The following is a 22567-nucleotide window of genomic DNA, read 5'->3' on the forward strand; positions in this document are numbered from 1 at the left end:
CGGTGAACGGGGCTACCACCAGAATCATACAGTGACTCTCTTCACCACACCTGAGCAGCGTGAAGTCAGTGTTTTCCCTGCTAGTTAGTGAAAAGGAACTTTTGATAACTCTAATATTTCTCTTGAACCCATGAATCTACAGCTGTGAATTTTTAGATAGCTAGGGATATGGGAAGCTTTATTATTCTTTTCTTACTGCTTTCCACATGAACTACATTGCCGCCAGGCATAGTTCTAATAATGGTATTGGGTCTCTGACATTTATTTACAACTTCAACTGTCAACTAGTATGTGGACAACTTTTTAAGTTTTTCCATGTGACTATATACCTCTAACACTTGGGTATAGAATTTATGTGTGTGTGTGTCTGTCTGTACAAACAAAAACACACATACATAGTTACAGAATTTTAAAAACAAGCAAATTCAAGCATGCTAATCATATTTTTCAGATTTGCTATATCTTTACTCATTTTGTCTGCTTAATTCATCCATCTTTGATTGATGTCATTTAAAATCTACTATCATAGTGAACTTTTCAAACTTTGGTTTCTTCAGTTTTGGCTTCTGTATTAAGGCTATGATGTCGGGCACATTAAAATTCCTAAGTCACAAGGCATCTTGGTCCATGTATTATCCCTCTTTATTCATAGTTACGATTTTTTCCACATATTCTATTTTATCTAATATTAATAATTGCTTTACCAGCTTTCAGCTTCGTTTTTAAGTGTTTGCTACATATACCTTTTTCTTGCCCTTTACTTTCAACCTCTGGTGATTCTGTTTCAGGATTCTCTGATTGAAAAATGTCCAATCTGATAATGGATGTCTTTAAATCGGTACATTTAACACATTTAAATTTGTGAATACTGATACATTTTACCTTTTCTGAAACACAAAAGGGTTTTATTCACAACTAATAGTTAAATAACATATATACATTTCTATGCTTATTCTTGTTTCCTTTACCCCACATCTGTCGATTCACCTCTCTTCTTCCTGAAATACACCACGTTGCTGCTGCTGCTGCTGCTGCTGCTTCTAAGTCGTTTCAGTCGTGTCCAACTCTGTGCAACCCCATAGACAGCAGCCCACCAGGCTCCTCCGTCCCTGGGATTCTCCAGGCAAGAACACTGGAGTGGGTTGCCATTTCCTTCTCCAATGCATGCATGCATGCTAAGTCGCTTCAGTCATGTCCGACTCTATGCAACCTTATGGACAGCAGCCCCCAGGCTCCTCTGTCCACAGGATTTTCTAGGCAAGAATACTGGAGTGGGTTGCCATTTCCTTCTCCAAATATACCACGCAGTGAATAAAATAATGATTACCAACATTATGAAATAACAGGAAAACTTTAAAGAATGACAATACAGTTTTTTAAATTACATATGTAGCGTGATTACAATGACTGGAAAAAAAAAAAAACCCTATTCACAGAGTAATAAAGTGAAAGAAGGAAAAAATCTCGTTTTGATCATTAAGGTTAGATCATATTTGGTACCAGCTGAGGCCAGGAATCCACAAAACACCAGTCCTCTCTCCCTGACACTGTTCCTGGAACTAAAGCCCCGGCTGGGTCGTGAGCAACTAACTGCTCTGTGAAAAGCAACCAGATGTGGCAGAACGGGTGATGCCACCAGCTGGCAGGGCGACCCTGGGCGAGTCACTAAACCTGCTGCGGCTTCAGACTCCCCATGGCTGCAGTGGAAGTAATCTGCCTCACAGGGTTTTATGATGAGGAGCAAATGAAACAAGGCATGTGGAACTACCTTACTGTACTGTTAGATACACACGTGTACGTGTGTGCGTGTAGTCTTTCTGACTACAAGACAGAACACACAGTCACATCATCTGAAGAGAAGCCATGCCTGCTCCCCGCCCCCCGCTAACCTGGCCTGGACCCCGCAAAAGTGTGAAACAAAAAGACGTTCATTCCCTATCCGCCCGTTTCCCACCTTCTAAGGGAGCCTGGGTTCTTCCTCCATTAAAACACCAGCGTGCGTCTCACAGCCTCCACTGCCATTTCCACGACTCGCAGGCTCACCAACCAGTGGGCACTGTCCTTTCTCATTTTTGTAACGTGATAAATGTGACCTGGACACCTGCTCCCTGACGTCACACCTCTGCTGGCTCATTAGCTGCAGGTGACATTCCATCACTCGGTCATATTCCCTGGACTTTGACCCTTGTGTTTCCTAACAAATCTGCATCCTTGTAATAGTTATTACCCTTAACATAGAAAATAGTCAGCTTTCCCAAGTAGAAAAGTGCTCATCTCAGCAGTTCTGGGATCAAGCACAGGTGGACTTTTGTGCAAAGCTAATACCTATTTCTGCATCTTCACAGATTCCCAGGAAGAGTTGAGCACCCTGAGGCAGTGGTCTCCTACAACGTGACTCATTTAACACAACAAGCGATGATTACTTATCAGCCTAAGGACCCGACACCGTTCCTGCTCATATGCAACAACCCAAGGAGCCAACACTGTTCTTGCTCACTCAACAACCCAAGAGCCGACACCGTTCCTGCTCACTCCAACAACCCGCTGACCTGATGCTTTCCAGGAGGGATTTGGTTGATAATTATTCCTCCTGTTTCAGTGAACAGTTTGTAAGAAGCACTAGGGAGTAAAGTAAGATATTTCCCGTGCCTCATTAATTCCATTTGTTTCTTACATAAAAACAGAGATAGTTTAAAAATATGTTAATGAAAGACAAGTGACATTGCACTCTTTTAAGAAACAGACTCAAGCTTTCAGGAATTTTCGTAAATTGCCAAGAAAAAAAAAATGAAAGATTCGCACAACATGTTAGGATGTCAGCTACCAGATGCGAGGAGTTGGGTGCTTTTGAGAATGACCAGACTATCAGATCTCCCGATCAAAAAGGCTCCCTGAACCCAAACACAAACTCTGGGAAAAGAGGAACAGTGAAGCCCTCTCACAGAGAAAAGCATATACAGCAGCCACAAGTGCACAGCAGGGGCCCTGAGGAAAGGGCTTGGGGGCAAGAAGGCCCCTCACAGTCTCAGCCAGGAGAGCGCCAGTGCCCTGGGCTACCTAAGAAAGCCCCTGGGGTCCGACACCCCGCACGGGTCATTAACCTCCACTCAGTGGGAACCGGAGCGACCCAACCACGGGTCTCAGCCCTGCATCTCCAGTCCTCTGCCTGCAGGGTACGTGCGAGCTGCTGACTGCTCACTCATCAGGAGAAATGCAGAGGCAGGCAGGTGAGGACCGGAAGGCAGAAGTGAGACCAGGGGCAGTCAAGGCCAGCCAGGGCCCACGTTACTAACACAGCACACCGGCCAGGGTGTCCAGAGCCCCGCCTGCACCAAGGACGCGTCCAGGACGGATGACGCACGGATGCCAAGGAGGCTCCAGGGCCCGCGTGGCTCGGCTGCAGCATCCCTCCCTGAGACAACGCTGGTCCCCCCGCCCCGCGCCGCGCCCGCGGGGGCCGGCTCACCTGGTGGCAGGAGAAGAGACGCACGGCCTCCAGCTGGTGGAACACGGGGTAGTGCTGGGCGTCGATCTGGTCGCGCCGGTACACGTCGCCCACCACCAGGAAGGCGTCCAGCCCCGCGCGCAGCAGGTCCCACTGGTGCGCCGACGTGTGCGCGCGCAGCATGTGCGTGGCGTTCAGGTAGTAGTTGTCGCCCTTCTTCCGGCTGGGGTGGTCGGCCGGGATGAGCAGGCTGTCGAAGTTCTGCCAGGTGGTGACCACCGGGGAGAGGTCGTCGTACACGGAGAAGAGCGGGGCCCCCGCGCGGCCCGCGTAGCGCGTGTAGAAGTGCTGCTTCACCCGCTCCTTGAGCAGCCAGAGCGGGTGCTGCGGCTGCTTGTGCAGATTCCGGCCCACCTTGGACAGGACCTTGCGGGTCAGGTTGCTGTAGCCGTCCTGGGGGTAGGACTTGCCCAGCAGCTCCACCGTGCTGCCCGGGGCTCCCGGGGCAGCGGGCCTCGGGCCCAAGGGCTGATGCTCGTGGCCCCGGCAGACGTCGGTGGCCTTCCGGGCCAGGTGGGCACGCACCTGGGCGACTCTCCTGAGAGCCCAGCAGACCATGGCGGCAGCTTCCTCCACGAGTTCTGGAAAGAGGACACACACACAGCAGAGTCACCTCTCACCCGGGGAGGGTCGGTCTCCCACCAGCACCCCCCCCCCCACATCAAGAGAATCATGAACATCATGTTTGGATCCCCAATCTCGAGTTGTCCTTCCCTGGACACTTGAGACAATGAAATTGAAGCAAGTGTCCTTTATTCATGTCCTGTCATGTCCTGGATCCCTCACATGGAACAAACCTATGGATGTGACGACCTCCTTTTATTCTGACTCCATTCGGGGTCTCATTCCTGAAAGGAAGCCCATGACTGCATCCAACGGGCCCTGAAGGATGGAGGGAGGTTTGACCCACTATCCCCCCATTCCATCCTCATAACCACCAAGTTCTGCTCACTTCTGCCAAAATGTGACTTCCAGACTAGTTCACTATATTGTAAGATGACATGAACAACACTTTTTTTTTTTTTGGATGTTTCAAATAAAATACACTCATTTAGGTAATGGTTATTTTTATGTAATTTTTAAAAAAATAGAAGTGAAAAACTTAAGGAAATATTACACAGAGTGATAGACCACACCAGTGGACAGCTGGAACTATATTTATAGATGCAAATCTTTTCTATCCTCACATCCGGTCATGTCACTTCCACTTAATACCATCGCAGGATCCCATCAATGACACGTCTGGTAAAAGAGCAGGTTTCCACTGCACACCCACGGGAAACCAGGAGCAGGACTGCCCTCACCCGGGGAGAGAAACGGAGCAGTCAGGACATAGAGGGTGGCCAGATCTTTTTCCTAATGCCCAGAATTTAACAAGAGGACCAGACCTCACAGCTGGAGGTCCCATGGCAGTCACCTCACACAGGCTGTGTGCGTCAAAAATGAGATGACAAAGAGCCGGTGGAGAGGCCCAAACCCTAAGGTGCTGGGAGCACTGAGACAACACCAGAGATTTCTGGACGCTCTCGCTGGCCCACCAGCAGGTTTAAACGGACGCGGGGATCTTGGGCATGACAAGCTTTAGATGTCAAATCCCTACGTTGGTAAAAACAATTGCTGTGAACTTAAATCAGCCAAACCCATCTCTAAAACTTGGCATTGTTACCACTGAGTTACTATAAAGCCCACAGGTAGGTGGTTATTTGACTTCTAGGCTCTACATACTACCAAGAAAGCACACAACTTCATGATAATAAACACATTAGAAGGGAACAACATTGCTCCCAGTGACCATCCAAAGCACACTGGGGGTGCACCAGGCATCACAGCCCACCCGGATAAATGCCTGTGCATCTGTAAGGTGGCTTATTAGACGCCTGGGCGTAGCCCTGGTGTTTGAGACAGCCGTCATGTGAGACGTTTTCACGAACTCAGAAACTCTCTGGATTTGTTCATTTATGGCACTGTTTTGTCGGAGTTGCGGCGGAAAGCATTTTTGGCTGAGCTTCAGTGGAAATCTGTCTTCCCCTGTACAGTGCTCACTGGCTTGTCACCGCCGCAGGTAGAAATTTTAAATATGCCCGAGTCGCCTTATGCATCTCAGCACTCAGTCACGCTGGTGGGTTGTCAGCGACCCGGCTCAGCGCCCTTGGTAGACACAAGAAAGCCTCTTCCCTCCAAAGGCGTGTGCCGTCACCACACTCAGGATCCGTCTGGGGAAGGTGTTATCACTGCACGCAGCCTTTGACTGCTTTTCGCCCTCAGGTTTCTCAGAGGAAATAGTACCTATCTCCTAGGAAAAGATCTTGTTCATAATGTACTTAATTCATCGCCAGTACATAAAGACACAAGATAAGTTAAAGGTTAAAAATGGCCCATTAAAAGTTAAAAAAAGACCCCAGACTGTTAAAAAACAGTCGCCCACTGAGAGAGAACACGGGATGAACTCTGGATTTTGCCCAAATGATTTCCATGTGTGTGTCTGCGGCTGGAGCAACCTGGGCCGTGCTGAAGTTAAGCATGGGAGACAGAGACACATTATCAAATTCCACACTCATCCAACTTATTTACTGCGCTGGTGGATCCGCTTCTGGCAGAAGAGCCATGTGGCATAAGCTCTCCATTAGTGACATGAAACCCTTCGACGTCTCGCCTCCAGGTTCACGGTCAAACCTCACTGTGGTCCAGAGTCAGTGACAAGCATTGTATGGTGCTGATTTATCAGCCTCGTCTCTGGCATTAGCAGCTGCAGAAATGGCGGTTTCAGGCTGAGCTCTTTCAGGTTTCAGAACGGGAAGAATCTGTTAATCCTACCGTGGAATCAGGTTCATTGACTGTATAATGACTGCACACGCGTTCCTCAGGGGACATAAAACTCCATGGTCACCAGGCTCCTTCACAGATGTCACAGTGTCGCGTAGGCAAATGTCCAAAATACTACTTTTCACAAGAAGCTGAAAAGTAAGGCTGTGAGCAACTTTTGGCAAAAAAAGAGCTCTCAAGAGGGGGCGCCTGTTTGTCTTGTCACTAACCTGAAACCAGACACCCCCCTGTTCTATTCATCTCCAGCCCGAGCACACCTTTCAGATCTCCAGACTACACCAGCCTTGCCTAACCTGCTGGCAGGGTGCTGTGTGGTCCAGAGAAATCAACAACCCTGAATGTTCATCGGAAGGACTGATGCTGAAGCTGAAGCTCCAATACTTTGGCCACCTGATGCAAAGAACCTTTTGGTTCTTTCCATAGATCAGAGGAATAGAAATGAAGACTAAGTCATTAGCAGGTGTCCAGATTGCTTCCTTAGCATCCTCTTCAGTAACTATGAGAACAAGCTAACATCTAAAGAAAAAATCACAAGAAGTCCACAAGCTGGCACCCCAGCCTAACCTCCATCTCAGTGATTAGCTGAGATGACTTCTTCAGTTTTTCCCTTTAAAAACTCTCATGGGTGAGCAGAAAATTCACATATGACTTTGGAGGGACCCAACCACCTTTCCTGCCTCTCTTCTCAGGACAAATAACATGTTTTCACTCTCTCAGGCACCTATGTGTTACGGAATGACCTTTGGGTACTTGCAGAAATAGCATTTTCTTTAATTTTGATATATTAATATTGACATATTAACAGACTCATTGGAATTTTAATTACATGGCAAAACAGTAAATAGGTTCAATTAAAGTGTTTTCCTCATAAGTGATGTTACTCAGAAGGGAACTATAATAAAATAGTGTAGAGAAATACAACACATCATGTTATGTTGGTATAATTGATGCTTTTGAACTGTGGTGCTGCAGAAGACTCGAGTCCCTTGGACTTCAAGGAGATCAAACCAGTCAATCCTAAAGGAAATCAACCCTGAAGATTTGCTGGAAGGACTTAGGAAATCAACCCTGAAGATTCGCTGGAAGGACTAATGCTGAAGCTGAAGCTCCAAAACTTTGGCCACTTGATGCAAGGAACCAACTCATTGGAAAAGACCCTGATGCTGGGAAAAATTGAAGGAGGAGAAGGGGGTGACAGAGGATGAGATGGTTGGATGGCATCACCAACTCAATGGACATGAGTTTGAGCAAACTCCAGGAGATAATGAAGGACAGGGAAGCCTGGCAGGCTACAGTCTATGGGGCTGCAAAGAGTCAGACACAAGTGAGCAACTAAACAACAACTACTGCAATGTTAGTAGAAGCTAGTTCTGAATTCAGGAAAATCTGTGTCAAAACATTTATATATTTTAGAGAAACATACAAGATTGGGTTACAGAATGTTCATATGACCCAAACTGAAAGAGGTAAAGAAGCCAAGAACACAGCTGAAACTTTTCAGATAGGGCAAAGATCTTACCAAAGAGTCACCAGGACTCAGGCCAGAGTTGCATCCCTGGGAGAAGAAGACAGAAGGAAAAGGCCACGTGCAAATGAAGTCTGTCCCCAGGGACAAGGCCACACATTACCAGGAGAGCCCCACCCGAAGAATAACGGGGGGTTATTCGGGGAGGGGTTTTATGCAACACACGAAGAATAAAATCACAGCGAGTCCAGCCTAGATACGCAGAAAGACGAGAAGATACTGTTCGTATAGAGTCTGGAATTCACTGGGCAGCAGGAAAACTTATCTCCTGCTGGCTTGGTTGAAGCCAACAGAAACAGAAAGAGTCACACTTTTCATGCCAAATGAACCTACTGGTAAGTAACTATCTGTGGACATGGACCTCTCTCCCTCTAGCAGATAACCAATATAGGGTCAGGTGGACCCTGCGTTCGGATATCGTTAACTTGAGTAACATGAAACGCCCAGGAGAACGTCTGAACATGCAGCTGCACCAAGAGTGCCCCGGGCTCCTCCCTTGAGCTCCGTCCGTTTGGACACAGTGACTGTTTTCCCCCCGCATCTGGTGTGCCCAATTCCTAGGTGTGACTGTGGGCACTGGTGCAACAACCTTGCTTTTCTACTTCAGGCCCTTTAACACCGGACGGCAAGAAGTATATAAACTCTTTCCGCTAAAGATTCACCATCAAGATGTGTTTTTGCGATGGATTCTGGAGCATGTAAGCGACACCAGGGAAGCCCCCAAGGCAGAAAGAGAAGGCTCCAGCACACAGGAGGGTCTGCAGCTCGGAAACACCAGCCGCCCTTTACCATTCACAAACGCTCTTACCTCGCCAGAATAAATGAATGCAATCCTTACCTCAAACAACTATCTATCCACCACTGGTTTCAGCAACATATTTAAGGTCTGGCTTAAAGCCACCAGCAAGAAACTGGCGCTGGACTCTGCTGCCTGGGGCGCCTGGCTTCCACGGGCAGGCAGAGGCCCAGCTGCTCCGACAAGGAGCGCACACTTGTCGAGACAATTACACAAGAGCTTGGCAGCTCACTCTGAGGGCGGGCCCGAGGGGAGGCAGCGCCCGGGCACAGGGCAGGCCCGAGGGGAGGCAGCGCCCGGGCACAGGGCAGGCCCGAGGGGAGGCAGTGCCCGGGCACAGGGCAGGCCCGAGGGGAGGCAGCGCCCAGGCACACGGGTCAGAGCCCCAAACCCCCTGCCACCACGGCCTTCTTATGTAATCGGCAGCTTGTGTGTAGATAATGTCTTTCATTAAAATTAAGTCTAAGGGGGGAGAAAAAAGGAGCAACGAAGGCAATTCTAAACACAATGTTTATCTGAATACACAAGGCCATGTTCCCACTCAGAAGAGACGTCTTTTCATCGCTGTAATTCAGTGGAGAAATGACTAGCAACGCCACTCTTTGCTCATAAATGCCATGTTTTCAAGAATGAGAGGTAGGAAAGTGTTCTGCCATGCTGGAAACTGCTTAATTATTCAAGAATAGAGGAGTCCTCAAGAGAAAAGTATTTTGTGATGGACACAGACAAATGGGAAGACACAACTTTTTAAAGGTTTTTTTTTAAAACACACACACAAATCAATGGACTCAGTTCCAAGAGAAATCAGTTTTGCTGTCACAAGTCAAAAGGTGAAAATCTGTAATTAAACAAATACATGAGGGAATGAAGGCAGACAAAAGACCCTGCAAAATTAATTTAAAGCCTGGTTAATAAGTATCTAAAGATGTCACCATGTTTGGAATGGCAGTTGAACTCCCAACCACTCTTTCACAAATTTTCACTTGAGAAAAATATCAGTTAACATTAAGTTCATGTTAGTAGTACCCATTAGTATGACTACTTTCTTAAATATGCCAGGGGAAACAAATTCTTCTCAATGCATATAAAAAATAACACACACTGCAAAACAAATATACCAAACTCATCCTTAATGCTCTTCAGAGTCTTATCAAAGTCAAATGAAACATCAAAACTGCTAGTTAATCTCAACTTAGGTCAATCAACTAGTCATCATTTATCTTTGTCTTTAATGAAAGGTATTTACAGTAGTCCCACATGATACACATTTGGAGAATGACAGCATAATTCATTATCCACTATATTCAGCATCAAATAAAGTGTAATCACCCTGCATGTACAGAACAGTCTTAAAATAAAAAAATACTTGGCTAATGAAAAAGACTAACGTGTTCACCCAGAAATAATTAGCAAGCCGAATGGCTATGGCAAGTAAAATTAAAACTTGTTTTAAATCAACTCACTAAACTGCATATTAAAAACTATTTTAGGTAATTAGAAATAATACTATTACACAGAAGACACGGCCTCCAGGTTAAAAATCCTTCTCTCCTAAATATTCTAAATAAACTGATTTCATCTAAGATCCTCCAAATGAAGTCACTGCATACAGAATCCTGGAGTCTTGGCTAGAGTGGAGGAAAGAGTCTTTGCCAGTCCTTTCCTCCATAATTACTTGTTTGTCTGCTTCTGTATTTATTTCTTTTATTGTATTTTTAATTGGAGGATAATTATTACAGTACTGTGTTGGTTTCTGCCAAACATCAACATGAACCAGCCATGGGTGTACATATGTCCCCTCCCTCTTGAACCTTCCTCCCACCTCCCCCCAACCTACCCCTCTAGGCTGTCACGGAGCACCGACTTTGGGTTCCGTGTGTCACACAGCAAATTCTCACTGGCTGTCTACTTTACATATGGTAACGGTTATGTTTCAATGCTGCTACCCTCTCAAATCATCCCACCTTCTCTCTCCCCCCGCTGTATTTACTTTTTTATATTTTCCTGAATGTTCATTGGAAGGACTGATGTTGAAGCTGAAACTCCAATACTTTGGCCACCTCATGCAAAGGGTTGACTCATTGGAAAAGACCCTAATGCTGGGTAGGATTGGGGGCAGGAGGAGAAGGGGACGACAGAGGATGAGATGGTTGGAGGGCATCACCGACTCGATGGACATGGGTTTGGGTAAACTCTGGGAGTTGGTGATGGACAGAGAGGCCTGGGGTGCTGCAATTCATGGGGTCGCAGAGTCGGACACGACTGAGCGACTGAACTGAACTGAACTGAAGTACAGTTGATAGCTCCGCAATTATCAGGTAGACACTAACAGCCTGAAGCATTTCCCTACCTACAAATGGTGACTTAGTGTCACTTCTTCTCTGAAGCCTTTTCTTTCTTCCTCTCTGTCTTTTGAGCCTCTTGGCAGCACTATGACAGACAGACACTGCTGGGCAATCCTCCTGACTGAAAGGAGCACCAGGTTCAGGGCCCGGCCACTGACTCGCACCTGGTCCCTGACATTCCCGTTGCTTGTCCTCTCCTGATAAATGCCAGCCAACCTCACTTTCTGCAACAGATACAGTCCTGGTAAGTTCCTTATGAGTTTTCTTTTCAAACCGAAACACATCTTACTGTTGACATGGTCCGTTAACTCCAGAGATGCTCCACCTCTGTGACACCAGGTCTTATCCTTCATACTCTGCCCACACAGAACTGACCTATCTCTTCTTTCTTCCTGAGAAGCACACAAAACCCTTACTGCGCCCACCCATCAGGACACTGGTCCATCTCTTGGATGTTAAGATCCTGGAGGAACAGGACGATGTTTCTGTCCTTTAAAAAGAACCTCTTCCCAAGTCAAAGGAGTAACCCCCACTAGGAATACCCATGTTAGGTATTTCTGAATTGCTGTTTCACTGAGAAGAGACACCATCTGTTAACTCACAGTGATACTGCAACTGCTCCGTCCTCTCCCTACAGCAGACCTAATGAAAATAACCAAAGCACAGCATTGAGGTTTCTCAGCAAGTCATGGACAAGGACAGAAATCAAGCAACACTCCTTAATTCTTATTTCAGAGAAGGTAGCCACGCACCTGCTAGATAATGCCTGAACATCGCATCAAGACAGAGAGTGACACTGAGCTCCACATCTCAGGTTCCATCAGCCCTGAGCAGCCCCTGACCATACTGAGCTCTGCTAAAACCCCCTGGAAACAGAGTTCGGCATTTTTCTGTACGTTTTGTAAGTTTTAAGGATTAGCTAGTACATGAAATGGAGAAGGCAATGACAACCCACTCCAGTACTCTTGCCTGGAAAATACCATGGACGGAGGAGCCTGGTGGGCTGCAGTCCATGGGGTCGCACAGAGTAGGACACGACTGAAGCGACTTAGCAGCAGCAGCAGCAGTACATGAAAGCATTTAATTCAAATTGCAAGATACCCGAATCGTGAAAACAATGAAAATAATACACAGTCAATTCCCGTTATTCGCAGCAGTTCTGATCTAGAACATCTCTGAGTGCACGGAATCAGTGGATGCTGAACCACTGCTCCTCGGGGAAATACAGGGCCAGTTTGTGTCCCTGAGGCCAATTTTCAGGATTGCAGCAGCTTATGTCTTAGCTACAGGCTGGTCGTCATGTAGCTGACTTCTTCCACCTGGTGGGGATTTCAGCATCCATAGGACAGCTCCCAGGATATGGCTCAGAATGTTATCTATAGCCTGGGAGGAGGAACTCAAGCTCCTTGACACTGCTCAATGACTAAACTATTATTATTTACTCTCCTTTGACTGTTTTCCTTGTCTTCTGCATTGTCTCGCGTCTCTTATGGAACTTATTCTTTGGCTAAAGCTTGTCCACAGACAAAAAGCAGGCTGAGGACCTGGGGGAAAGGACCATAGGGTCCTGCTCTGCTTCACAAGGATGCAGAGAAACACACACACAAACAGAAAAGCATCGCTGGGGTGGTGATGAGTTTTACCCACATGAGCTCCATGAGCCTGAGTGAGGAACAAAGCACCACTACCTTTCGGGAAGGGCTCAGAAAAACACGCAGAGTGGTGCCTCCTGTGTCTGCTCAGAGAACCGAACGCCAGAAAGGACACTGAAGATCGGCCGGTTTCATGTGCTCCCTCTCTGGATGAGAGGCCTGGGTCCAGCTGGGGGAGACGCCCAGGTGACCCGTCATCCCAGGGCCAGCGGGAGGCGGGCCTGGCCTTGGGGCCACGGCTCACTCTTCCACGTGGCCAAGTCCCGCCACAGTCCCAGCACCCTGGAGACTCTTTAATGAGATTTCCTGGTTGTTTTGGTGACAAGCTATTTGAAAAATAAGGTCTGTGCTTCACAGGACAACATGCTTCAGGAACAGAAGTGTGTTTTCTCCCCTGGCTGCATGTGAAGGGTAATAGGCCTATTTTCTGATTTTGACATTTATCTGAAATTCAGATTCTATTGTATAACCTAATACGAGCTGTGAAGATAATTAATATAAATGTGAAAATCTCAGGGCGAAGCAGGAGAAGGGAGAAGGAACATTCTTAAAGTTCAAGCCGCTTTCCTGTGCTGCTTTAGGCATTTAATTGTCTGCCTGTCTCAAACACAAAATTCAAGCACGAAGCTAAATTCCTCTCCTCTCCACTTCCAGATCACCTGCTCTGAACAAAGAACACATGGGCTCGTCTGCGCCAGTGTGTCTGAGGCGCTGCGGGCACGCTGCAACTGAAAGGAACCCCATGCTGACCTTGCGGTGGAGAGGCCAAGGTGCCCCCTTACTTAACAAATTACATTTATTTAATTTACGCCGCCCCTGATGAACATACTCGTGTAAATTAGCAGTTTTGCAACCTCGGCAGTCCTGGGTCTTTTTTTTTTTTTAATTAATTAATTAATTAATTTTATTTTTTTAATAAATTTATTTTAGTTGGGGGACTGGGTCTTTCTTTGTTATTGTTCAGATGCTAAGTCATGTCCGACTGTTTGCCACCCCATGGACTGCAGCACGCCAGGCCTCCCTGTCCATCACCAACTCCAGGAGCTTACTCAAATTCATGTCAATTGAGTCAGTGATGTCATCCAGCCATCTCATCCTCTGTCGTCCCCTTCTCCTCCTGCCTTCAATCTTTTCCAGCATCAGGGTCTTTTCCAATGAGTCAGCTCTTCACATCAGGTGGCCAAAGTATTGGAGCTTCAGCTTTAGCATCAGTCCTTCCAATGAGTATTCATAGTTGATCTCCTTTAGGATTGACTGGTTTGATCTCCTTGCAGTCTAAGGGACTCTCAAGGGTCTTCTCCAGCACAGTTCAAAAGCATCAATTCTTCAGCACTCAGCCTTCTTTATGGTCCAACTCTCACATTCAGACATGACTAAACCACAGCTTTTCTGCTATCTTTAAAATGTCCAAATAGTAATTTGCCTTACAGACTTTCCACCTTTACAACAGATCAAAGAGAAAAAGGTCTAAAAGTTGCTTATTGTTTTACTAACACCTCTTGCAAAAGGTCTGGTGGAAGAACAGATGAATAATAGAATAATCATGACATCATTATGACTAGTATTTCTTGAGTCACTGAGAACCTCACAGATGTCGCCTCATCTAGTCATCAGCACAATTCAAGATTGATATTTTGTAGAAAAGGAAGATGAGGCTGTACAAACACATAGAAAACAGGGGTCTTGGTGAGAGCCAGAGCCCAGATCGAACCCAAAGTCCATTGTTGTTCACATCAGGTGGCCAAAGTATTGGAGCTTCAGCATCAGTCCTTCCAGTGAATATTCAGGGTTGGTTTCCTTTAGGATTGACTGGTTTGATCTCCTTGCAGTCCAAGGGACTCTCAAGAGTCTTCTCTAGCACCACAGTTGGAGAGCATCCGTTCTTCGGCACTCTGCTTTCTTTATGGCCCAACTCTCCAACTTTAAAAATGACCCCCAGGACTTCCCTGGTCCAGTGGTCAAGACTCCAACCTTCCAGTTCAAGGGGTGCGGGTTTGATCCTTGGTCAGGGAAGTAAGACCCCACATGCCACAAAATAAAGTCCATTAAAAAATATATAAAAATAATCCCCATGTTCATTTGAAAAATTAAACAAGTGACAGAAGCTAGGAATTTTTTGAAAAATTAATAGGAAAACAATAATAGTAAAAACTGGTACAAGAACTGACAGAGCAAATACATTCAGAGATATCTAAAAACTTAATATATATTCTCATTAATCAAGATAGAAATGGCTCATATAAGAAATAATGTTATAAAACTAAGTATTTGGGAGAAAAATGATCTGATCTTCACATCATCTGACATGCCAAAATAAGAAAAGAGAAAGTTCTGTAATGTCTTAAAAGTTGTTTTTTTTTAAGAAAACAGAAGAAATATGAGTAATTCTTCAACTGATCTGGGGTTAGGAATGACTGTTTAACAAGTAAACAAAAGAAACAAATGATACATATATTTGACCCATGAAAATGTGTGTGTGTGTGTGTGAGCGCTTACTCACTAGTGCCCAACTCTTTGTGACCCCAGGGACCGTAGCCCGCCAGGCTCCTCTGTCCAGGGGATTTTTCAGGCAAGAATACAGAGCGGGTTGCCAGGTTGCCGAGTTCTCCAGGTCAACTTCCTGATCCAGGAATCGAACCTGAGTGTCCTGTGTCTCCTGCATTGTAGGTGGATTCTTTACCCAATGAGCCATCTTTGGATGTTTACAAGTATCAAAAAATTTGCACGGTTAAAAAACAGTTGGGAAACATTTCTGCACGGAGTGACAGAGTCAGCCACTGTTTACTTGAGCTCTTTGAAATGCTGACGGTCTTTTCGAGTCTGACACCACATAAATAGCTCTGCGCACCATTTTAGACACAGATCTGGGAAACACGACCATATATTTTATTTCAAAAACAAATCTGGGCTTTTGAAAACAGTTTATTTGCCCACAGACTTATGAGATGCCATACATGTGAAGAAATATCTTTGGTTTTAGGAACACTTTGAAGACTCCCAGCTTCCAGTTACATGGGAATGAAATAAAGTCTCTCTGACTTTTAAAAACCATCAACTGCCAGATCTTTGTTCTTTCAGAGAAAAAACCTGTCTTATTTTATAACTCTAGAATGATATGTAATATTTAGAACTAAGATATTTTTTCCTCCACTATGAGCTTTCTTACTAAGAACTACCTTATCTTTTGGGTTGTTTTAATCTCAAAGGAAATAGTATCTGATAAATAATGTCAATTGAAAAAAATGCAGAACCTGAGAATTATGAGTTTTTATCTGGGGCAAAATGAACCCAAGAGACAGCCTCTCACGATAGATCTGAGAAACTGCTCCAAAGAGGCGGGGGGGAGGGCAGTCAGTATATATGTAATTCTGGTAAAGGGGGTACATGCAATGAAACACATATTTTTGCAGAACATTACTGCTAGTCACGGGGCTTTCCAGCTGGCACTAGTGGTAAAGAACCTGCCTGCCAATGCAGGAGACGTGAGAAATGAAGGTTCAATCCCTGGGTTGGAAGATACCCTGAAGGGGGCGCATAGCAATCCACTCCAGTATTCTTGCCTGGGAAATTCTAGGGACAGGGGAGTCTGGCGAGGTATAGTCCACTGGGTCGCAAAGAGTCAGACACGACCGAAGGGACTCAGCATGCACGCACACACTGCTAGTCATGAGGAACAGATGTCTGCAGTCATGACTTGAGTGTTTTTCTAGATATAGAGTTGCAAGAACTGGGCTCATACAATCTTCTCCTGAAAACAGCTAATTATCTGAAGGCCTGTTCTTCCAGTTCTTCCTGGAGCAGAGTGCCTCGTTCCTGATCACCACCCTGCACTTCTTTCAGAGGGTGTTGAAGGTCAGCGGCTACAGAGGCCAGTGACTTCACTCTTACAGAACTGGATGGTAAGTGACAATTTTTAGTCGGCAATAAAAATAAAATGATACAGGGGCAAAGGGTGAAAATGAATGGTTCAATTACATCTATGCCTCTGTAATTTTTCCTATTACGTCTCGCAGGAGCTCTGTACTGAAACGGTAGGCCCACTGCTTCCTGAAGTCTGTGCTAGAAAGACACTCACCCAGTGGAAGCAGCAACGCTGAGTTCAGCACCTTCCGAAAAACAACATCTCCTGCCTCTCTTCTCTGCAAAAGGCAAACCACTTGCCCCAAAGGTATGAAACAAATGGAGTTAAACGCACAGGTGCCCTCTGTCGACAACACTCATTGTAGGTAAAATTAGTACCACTTACTACTGGACAATGGCACTAAATAAGAGTCTGTGTTTATTTATATGCATGGGTGCTCGGTAGCTCAGTTGAGTCAGACTCTTTTGGACTGCAGCCCGTCAGGCTCCTCTGTCCATGGGATTCTCCAAGCAAGAATACTGGAGTGGGCTGCCATTTCCTCCTCCAGGGGATCTTCCCCACCCACGGCCGCCCGCGGGTCACTGCGGACCTCTCCTCCGTGTCAGCCCCACCCTCCCCTCAGCAAGATGTCCGGGAGAACACCTGTCCCCCTCTCCAGCCGTGGTCGTCACAGATGGTCGAGTGGAGCAGAACTGAACTGGACAAGGAAGCCGCAAGTGTGAGAGTCGCTGACAGGCACCCGAGATAAGGACGCAGAACTGGACACAGGAATTCCTGACAGTCACTCGTGCTGGGGACCGGGGCTCTCACAGGTCAGAGGCCACGACAGGCGGTTCCATGCCTGAGAAGCCGGATCCCATCCCAAGAGCTTCATGGAAAGCATGAACCCGTGATGGACATCCTCCAATGGCAGTATCAGATCCTAACCTTAGAGTCAGAAAGCCTGCTCCTGGAAACCAGGCTTAGCCACACCGGGAGCTCGACAGTGGTGGACAAGGTTCCACACCACAAGAACACGGCTTATCTGTCAAGGCTGCGAAGTTTGACTCAATAATGGCTTTTTCCCTGGGGAGACACGTACAGCTTTTAATTTTTTTCTCTGATATTAAGTGATTCACGATCACTTTATGTTAAAAAAAAATAAACATGAAAATACAAACGAGAACAAAGAAAAATATTATTTCTTAACTTTATCTTTTAAACCAACGCACCAGAACTATAAGCTATTTCACACTTCTGACTATCTCTTTGTGAGGACCCGGATCCCCGGGTGAGGCGGAGCTGGGGGCTGGGACATCCGCTGTTCTTCGCCACCTGGACTTCCTAGTGTAAAGTTCTGGCGTCATCACCCAGCTCCACCGTCTCCGCCAAGGCCGCCACTCAGCTTCACTTACTGAAGACACGCTGCTAGATCTGCAGCTATGCTAAGCTCTTCACACACATTATCTCAGCTACTGTTCTTAAGTCAACAGACTTGGGAATAAGTCTATACTATCAGACTTTTAAAAAATTAATCTGATATTTTTCATAGAAAAATTATAATAATAACATTGAAATGTGATAAAAGGGTAAGCAGTGAAGAGTCAATTCCACTGCCTCCGGGACCTCCCTATAAGCAAGTTTCCATGCCGTAGAGCTGTACACCCCCACACACACACATGCACACATGCCCCCCTGCAGACTTCGGTTCGGTTCAGTTCAGTTCAGTCGCTCAGTCGTGTCCGACTCCCTGTGACCACCTGGACTGTAGCACACCAGGCCTCCCTGTCCATCACCAACTCCCGGAGTTTACCCAAACTCATGTCCATTGAGTCAGCGATATCATCCAACCATCTCATCCTCTGTCGTCCCCTTCTCCTCCTGCCCTCAATCTTTCCCCGCATCAGGGTCTTTTCAAATGAGTCAGACTTAACTTTACACAAATGTTAGCGTCTGTTCTGCACCTTATTCTTGTCGGTGAAGGATTCACAGGGAAGGTGCATGTAGATCTATTTCATTCCTTTACCTGGTGCAGTCTTTCATCATACGAATCTCCCACAATGTATTTAGCCATTTCCCTATTGAACATTTAACTTTTTCCAATATTTTGTTAAAATGAATAAATCTATAAAGAGTGCCCTTGTACACATTTGGTTGCATATACGTAACAGCATTTTTAGGACAAACTCCTAAAAGCTGGACTGCAAGGTCAAACAGTTTATGCGTCTTGAACAGAGAGGGCCGAACGAGTCTCCCAGCAGGAGTGCCCTGGTTGGCAGCCCCACAAATGATGTGCAAGCGTCAGACCCCCCGTGCCCGCCGTGACACGGTCCCTGAGCAAACCTCATGCTGCCAGCAAGTTTACTAAAATCAAGTCACACTGAATCATTTGTAAAGGAGTTTCTTTTTAACTCCCACTTCGTGTAAAATATTGTTGTTCAAATCGTTGTCCATGACATCAAAGACCTTAAAATACATGAAGCTGGAGCCCCTCAGTACTGAGTTACACAGAGAAACACGCTGATAAGGGAGTGCGTGGTTGATGAGAGGACGGCCAGAGTCCCGCAGAGGTGCAGGAGGGGCCAACGCAGAGAACAAGGGGAGTGCATCCACGAAGAGGCGAGACTCCGAGGGGACGGTCAGTGGTGGGCGCCTTAAGTCTGGGGAGCCAGGAAGGACCAGGGCAGGCACAGCAGAGGGCGCACAGACAGGATGAGCGCAGGCTGAGCTCAAAGTCACACCAGATGCATAGGTGCTGTGCTGCTGGTCTGACAGCTCGCTAGGCACGGCTCAAGATACTAAGTGGCCAAGTCAGACAAGTGACCCCATGGACTGCAGCCCGCCAGGCTCCTCTGTCCGTGGGATTCTCCAGGCAAGGACACTGGAGTGGGTTGCCATTCCCTTCTCCAAGGGATCTTCCCCACCCAGGGATCAAACCCAGGTCTCCTACATTGCACAGTATTTTTCTACCATCTGAGCCACCTGGAAAGCCCCCACGTGAAGAAAAACAGTAGCCAAATAGCACAGCTTCACAAGTGACAGCTGCCAATAAGAATTCAATTATAAGCAGAGACTAGCAATTCAGAAGGGCATCCTCCTCTGCTCTAGATCCTTGGAAAAAGGCTCAACGCCTAGGGAGGCCCGACTCACACATTCTCTAGACTCACCCTAGGACCCTCGTGAAACACCTACTTAACAAGATCGTGCTGGTCAAAGTAACTAGATCGAAAGCAACACGACAGCTTCACCAAGTCATGTTCTGTAACCTTCTGATAACTGCAGCTTAAGTCTTTGCAAGACAGATACCAACAAAAACAAGAGCTTTGAAAGAAAAACTCCTGGGTTCAAATTCTAAACCCATCTTAACTAGCAAGTCATTTGATCCTTTTTTTTTTAATTTGATCTCTTTAAACCACAGTTTTGTCATCTGCAAAATGGTTATAAATACTACACAAAGTGAGATAACAGTATACAGACAGACAAATATATACATATGTAAACACATGGAATCTAGGAGGGTGTCTGGCACACAGTGCGTGAGTTCTACACACAAATTGCTTTCTTCTCCTTTCCCTCCTATTTAAGTAAAATCAAAGTATATAGCATTGGGACTTCCTGGTTTTTCCACTGGTTCAGATTCTGAGTTTCCACTACAGAAGGTGTAGGTTTGATCCCTGGTCGGGGAACTAAGATGCTGCATGCAGTGTGGTGTAGCCTAAAAGAAAAAAATACATAGCATCACTTAAATATTCATTCCTCACAAGCACATGGTTTAGTTTTAATTTCACTGACAGAATTCCACCGAAACAGCACAAAAAAGTACTTGGTGAAAGAAAATGCCTAGACAATTAAAAAAGTAGAATGGTACATTTTAGAAGTTACTGATACCAAAAAAAGGTGTTTTGGATTAAATTTTAAAAATCGTATCAGAAACTCAATGTTAGTACAGCATTCTTCATTTGGCCTATAACCATGAGAGCTGAGTCAACTCAGAATTAGTCACTTTGCTGAATAAAAGCAAGAGTCTAGATCTGCACTCAGTGCTGAACCACTGTGGTCTTCATCCCTTGTAATAACTGGGGCCACCTTTCCCTGTGGGCACTGACCCCCAGGCCATTCACACTAGGAGCTCAGGCACGCTCTCAGGGGCAGGATGCAGATAAACGGTGTTGAAATCACATAAGAGTGCCCTTGCTTTCTCCACTTCCTCTCTGACCCTAAAGCACCTCACACCCAGTGGAACACAGGTGCGTGCCCTCCAGGTGCAAGGAAAGGAGGGCACTCTGGGAGAGCACGCATTTAAATGAAGCCCTGCTGGGCTCACCTGAGGAGCTCAGCTACTTTCGGTCCACCATCAATTATCAAAACCAGCCAGAAACTGCGAGGAGAGCATCTTCCAAACCTCACGTACATAAATCTGCAGGTTTCCTAACACGCACGTCAAATTACCCTTTCATGCTCTGCTCGTTTCTACTTTATAACCGTAAACTTCTTCCCATTGATTCTCAGCACTTCATATATTGGCAGGAAACCTCTGCCAACCTAATATAAAGTCATGCATTTATGCAGAGCTTTTAATTAAGTCCTTCTGGAACCTCCTCGGCATCCTGATGAGGAACAGGCAGCGCCCTCCTGGGGGTGGTGGATGCGGAGTTTTCTGTGCGCTCCCGGTCCCCACTCAGGGGGTGCCCACGGTTCCTTGGTCACTGGGGCAAAGCAGCCCTGGGCTTGATTTCCTGCTCCCGAACTTCCCAAACCTAACCTGGAGGCTGACAAGTCATGCTACCTCTCGGGACTTTAATTTCTTCTCTGAAAAATGGGGGTGAGGAACACCCATTTCACACTTTCTGTGAAAACTAGAAATAATGTAAGGTCACTGCGGAAGAGCTGGCACATAAGGGCTGATGAAACTGCACGTGATTTTCACTGAACCACCCAGACATCCTGACACGAGTTACACAGGAACAGTGGACAATGGGTTCAGAGCAATGTCCCCTTTAAGACCGGGAACTACTGGCTGGCCCAAAAGTTCATCCTGGTTTTTCCATAAGATGTGAAACCCACAACATCTTACAGAAAAACTTGAACAAACTTTTTGGCCAACATCATATATAGTAGGGTAGTACCAGGCCCTGAGAAGCAGCCAGCGTTCTCTGAAATTGGCCTGGACCCCTATGGCATATGGACTTTCCAGGTGGTGCTAGTGGTAAAGAATCCACCTGCCAATGTGGGGAGATGCAAGAGACGCAGGTTTGATCCCTGGGCCAGAAAGATTCCCTGAAGGAGGAAATGGCAACCCACTCCAGTATTCTTGCCTGGGAAATCCCATGGACAGAGGAGCCTGGTGGGCTACAGCCCATGGGGTCTCAAAGAGTCGACATGACTGAGCAACTAAACCCCCAACCACCTGTGACCGGCAAATCCTAAGGGGTAGAGCAGGTACAGCATGGTGGGCTGGACGTGGGGAAAGCAGAGACATTTAAATGCTCCCAGAAGACGGGAAACATGGCTCTGGTTAACCTCTCATTCTGAGTATCTACGTACAAAGCACTTTAAAATGACAACTCAGCGGTCTAACAAACACACTTTGAAAAGGGGGACATTAAAATGCAGACCGCCATGATTAATTCAACCAAACAATACAAGAGAAAAAATTAAATCTTCTATCCAAAGGCTACCTGAAAACTTCAGAGTTCCTAATAAATGATGGACCTCAAAATATTTGGCAATCTTTAATAAGATGATCAACCAACAGTCCTGACCTGTAATACTCACATTTGCACGGTCTTTCAGAAGTTACAAAGTACATATGTTCACATGCTCACATGTTCTAACTACTCAAATCTAACGATCCCGTCGGAGTTAATGAATGAAGATATCTCTGGGGGAGCCTGGAGGTATAGTCCAAAGGGGTCTGTTAATGAACATAAAATTTCTTTGATGCCACGTTTCTGATTTTCTTCTAATCCACAATATCCTTGTACTTGTTGTAATCAGGCCTACATATGATAAAATCTCCATAGAAATCCCTAAGCGATGGGGTTTGGAGAGTGTTCAGGTGGTGAGCACATCGAGGTGCT

General features: G+C 46.1%; 1 protein-coding gene across 4 annotated transcripts in view; it reads right to left on the reverse strand.

Moving 5' to 3' along the window:
• Positions 1-22567, reverse strand: part of FARS2 (phenylalanyl-tRNA synthetase 2, mitochondrial) — a 289117-nt gene that overhangs the window by 237068 nt on the left and 29482 nt on the right. For all 4 annotated transcript variants that reach the window (XR_014062414.1, XR_014062413.1, XM_081521167.1 and 1 more), the window contains exon 2: positions 3467-4086. Coding sequence is in view for 2 of the 4 variants with exons in the window: in XM_081521167.1 (XP_081377293.1) it covers positions 3467-4063 (597 nt within the window). In the remaining 2 variants the exon portion in view is untranslated. The remainder of the gene's footprint in view (positions 1-3466; positions 4087-22567) is intronic.

The sequence above is a fragment of the Giraffa tippelskirchi genome, chromosome 8 (genome assembly GCF_054371585.1).
Source record: "Giraffa tippelskirchi isolate mGirTip1 chromosome 8, T2T-mGirTip1v1.2.pri, whole genome shotgun sequence".
NCBI lineage: Eukaryota > Metazoa > Chordata > Mammalia > Artiodactyla > Giraffidae > Giraffa > Giraffa tippelskirchi.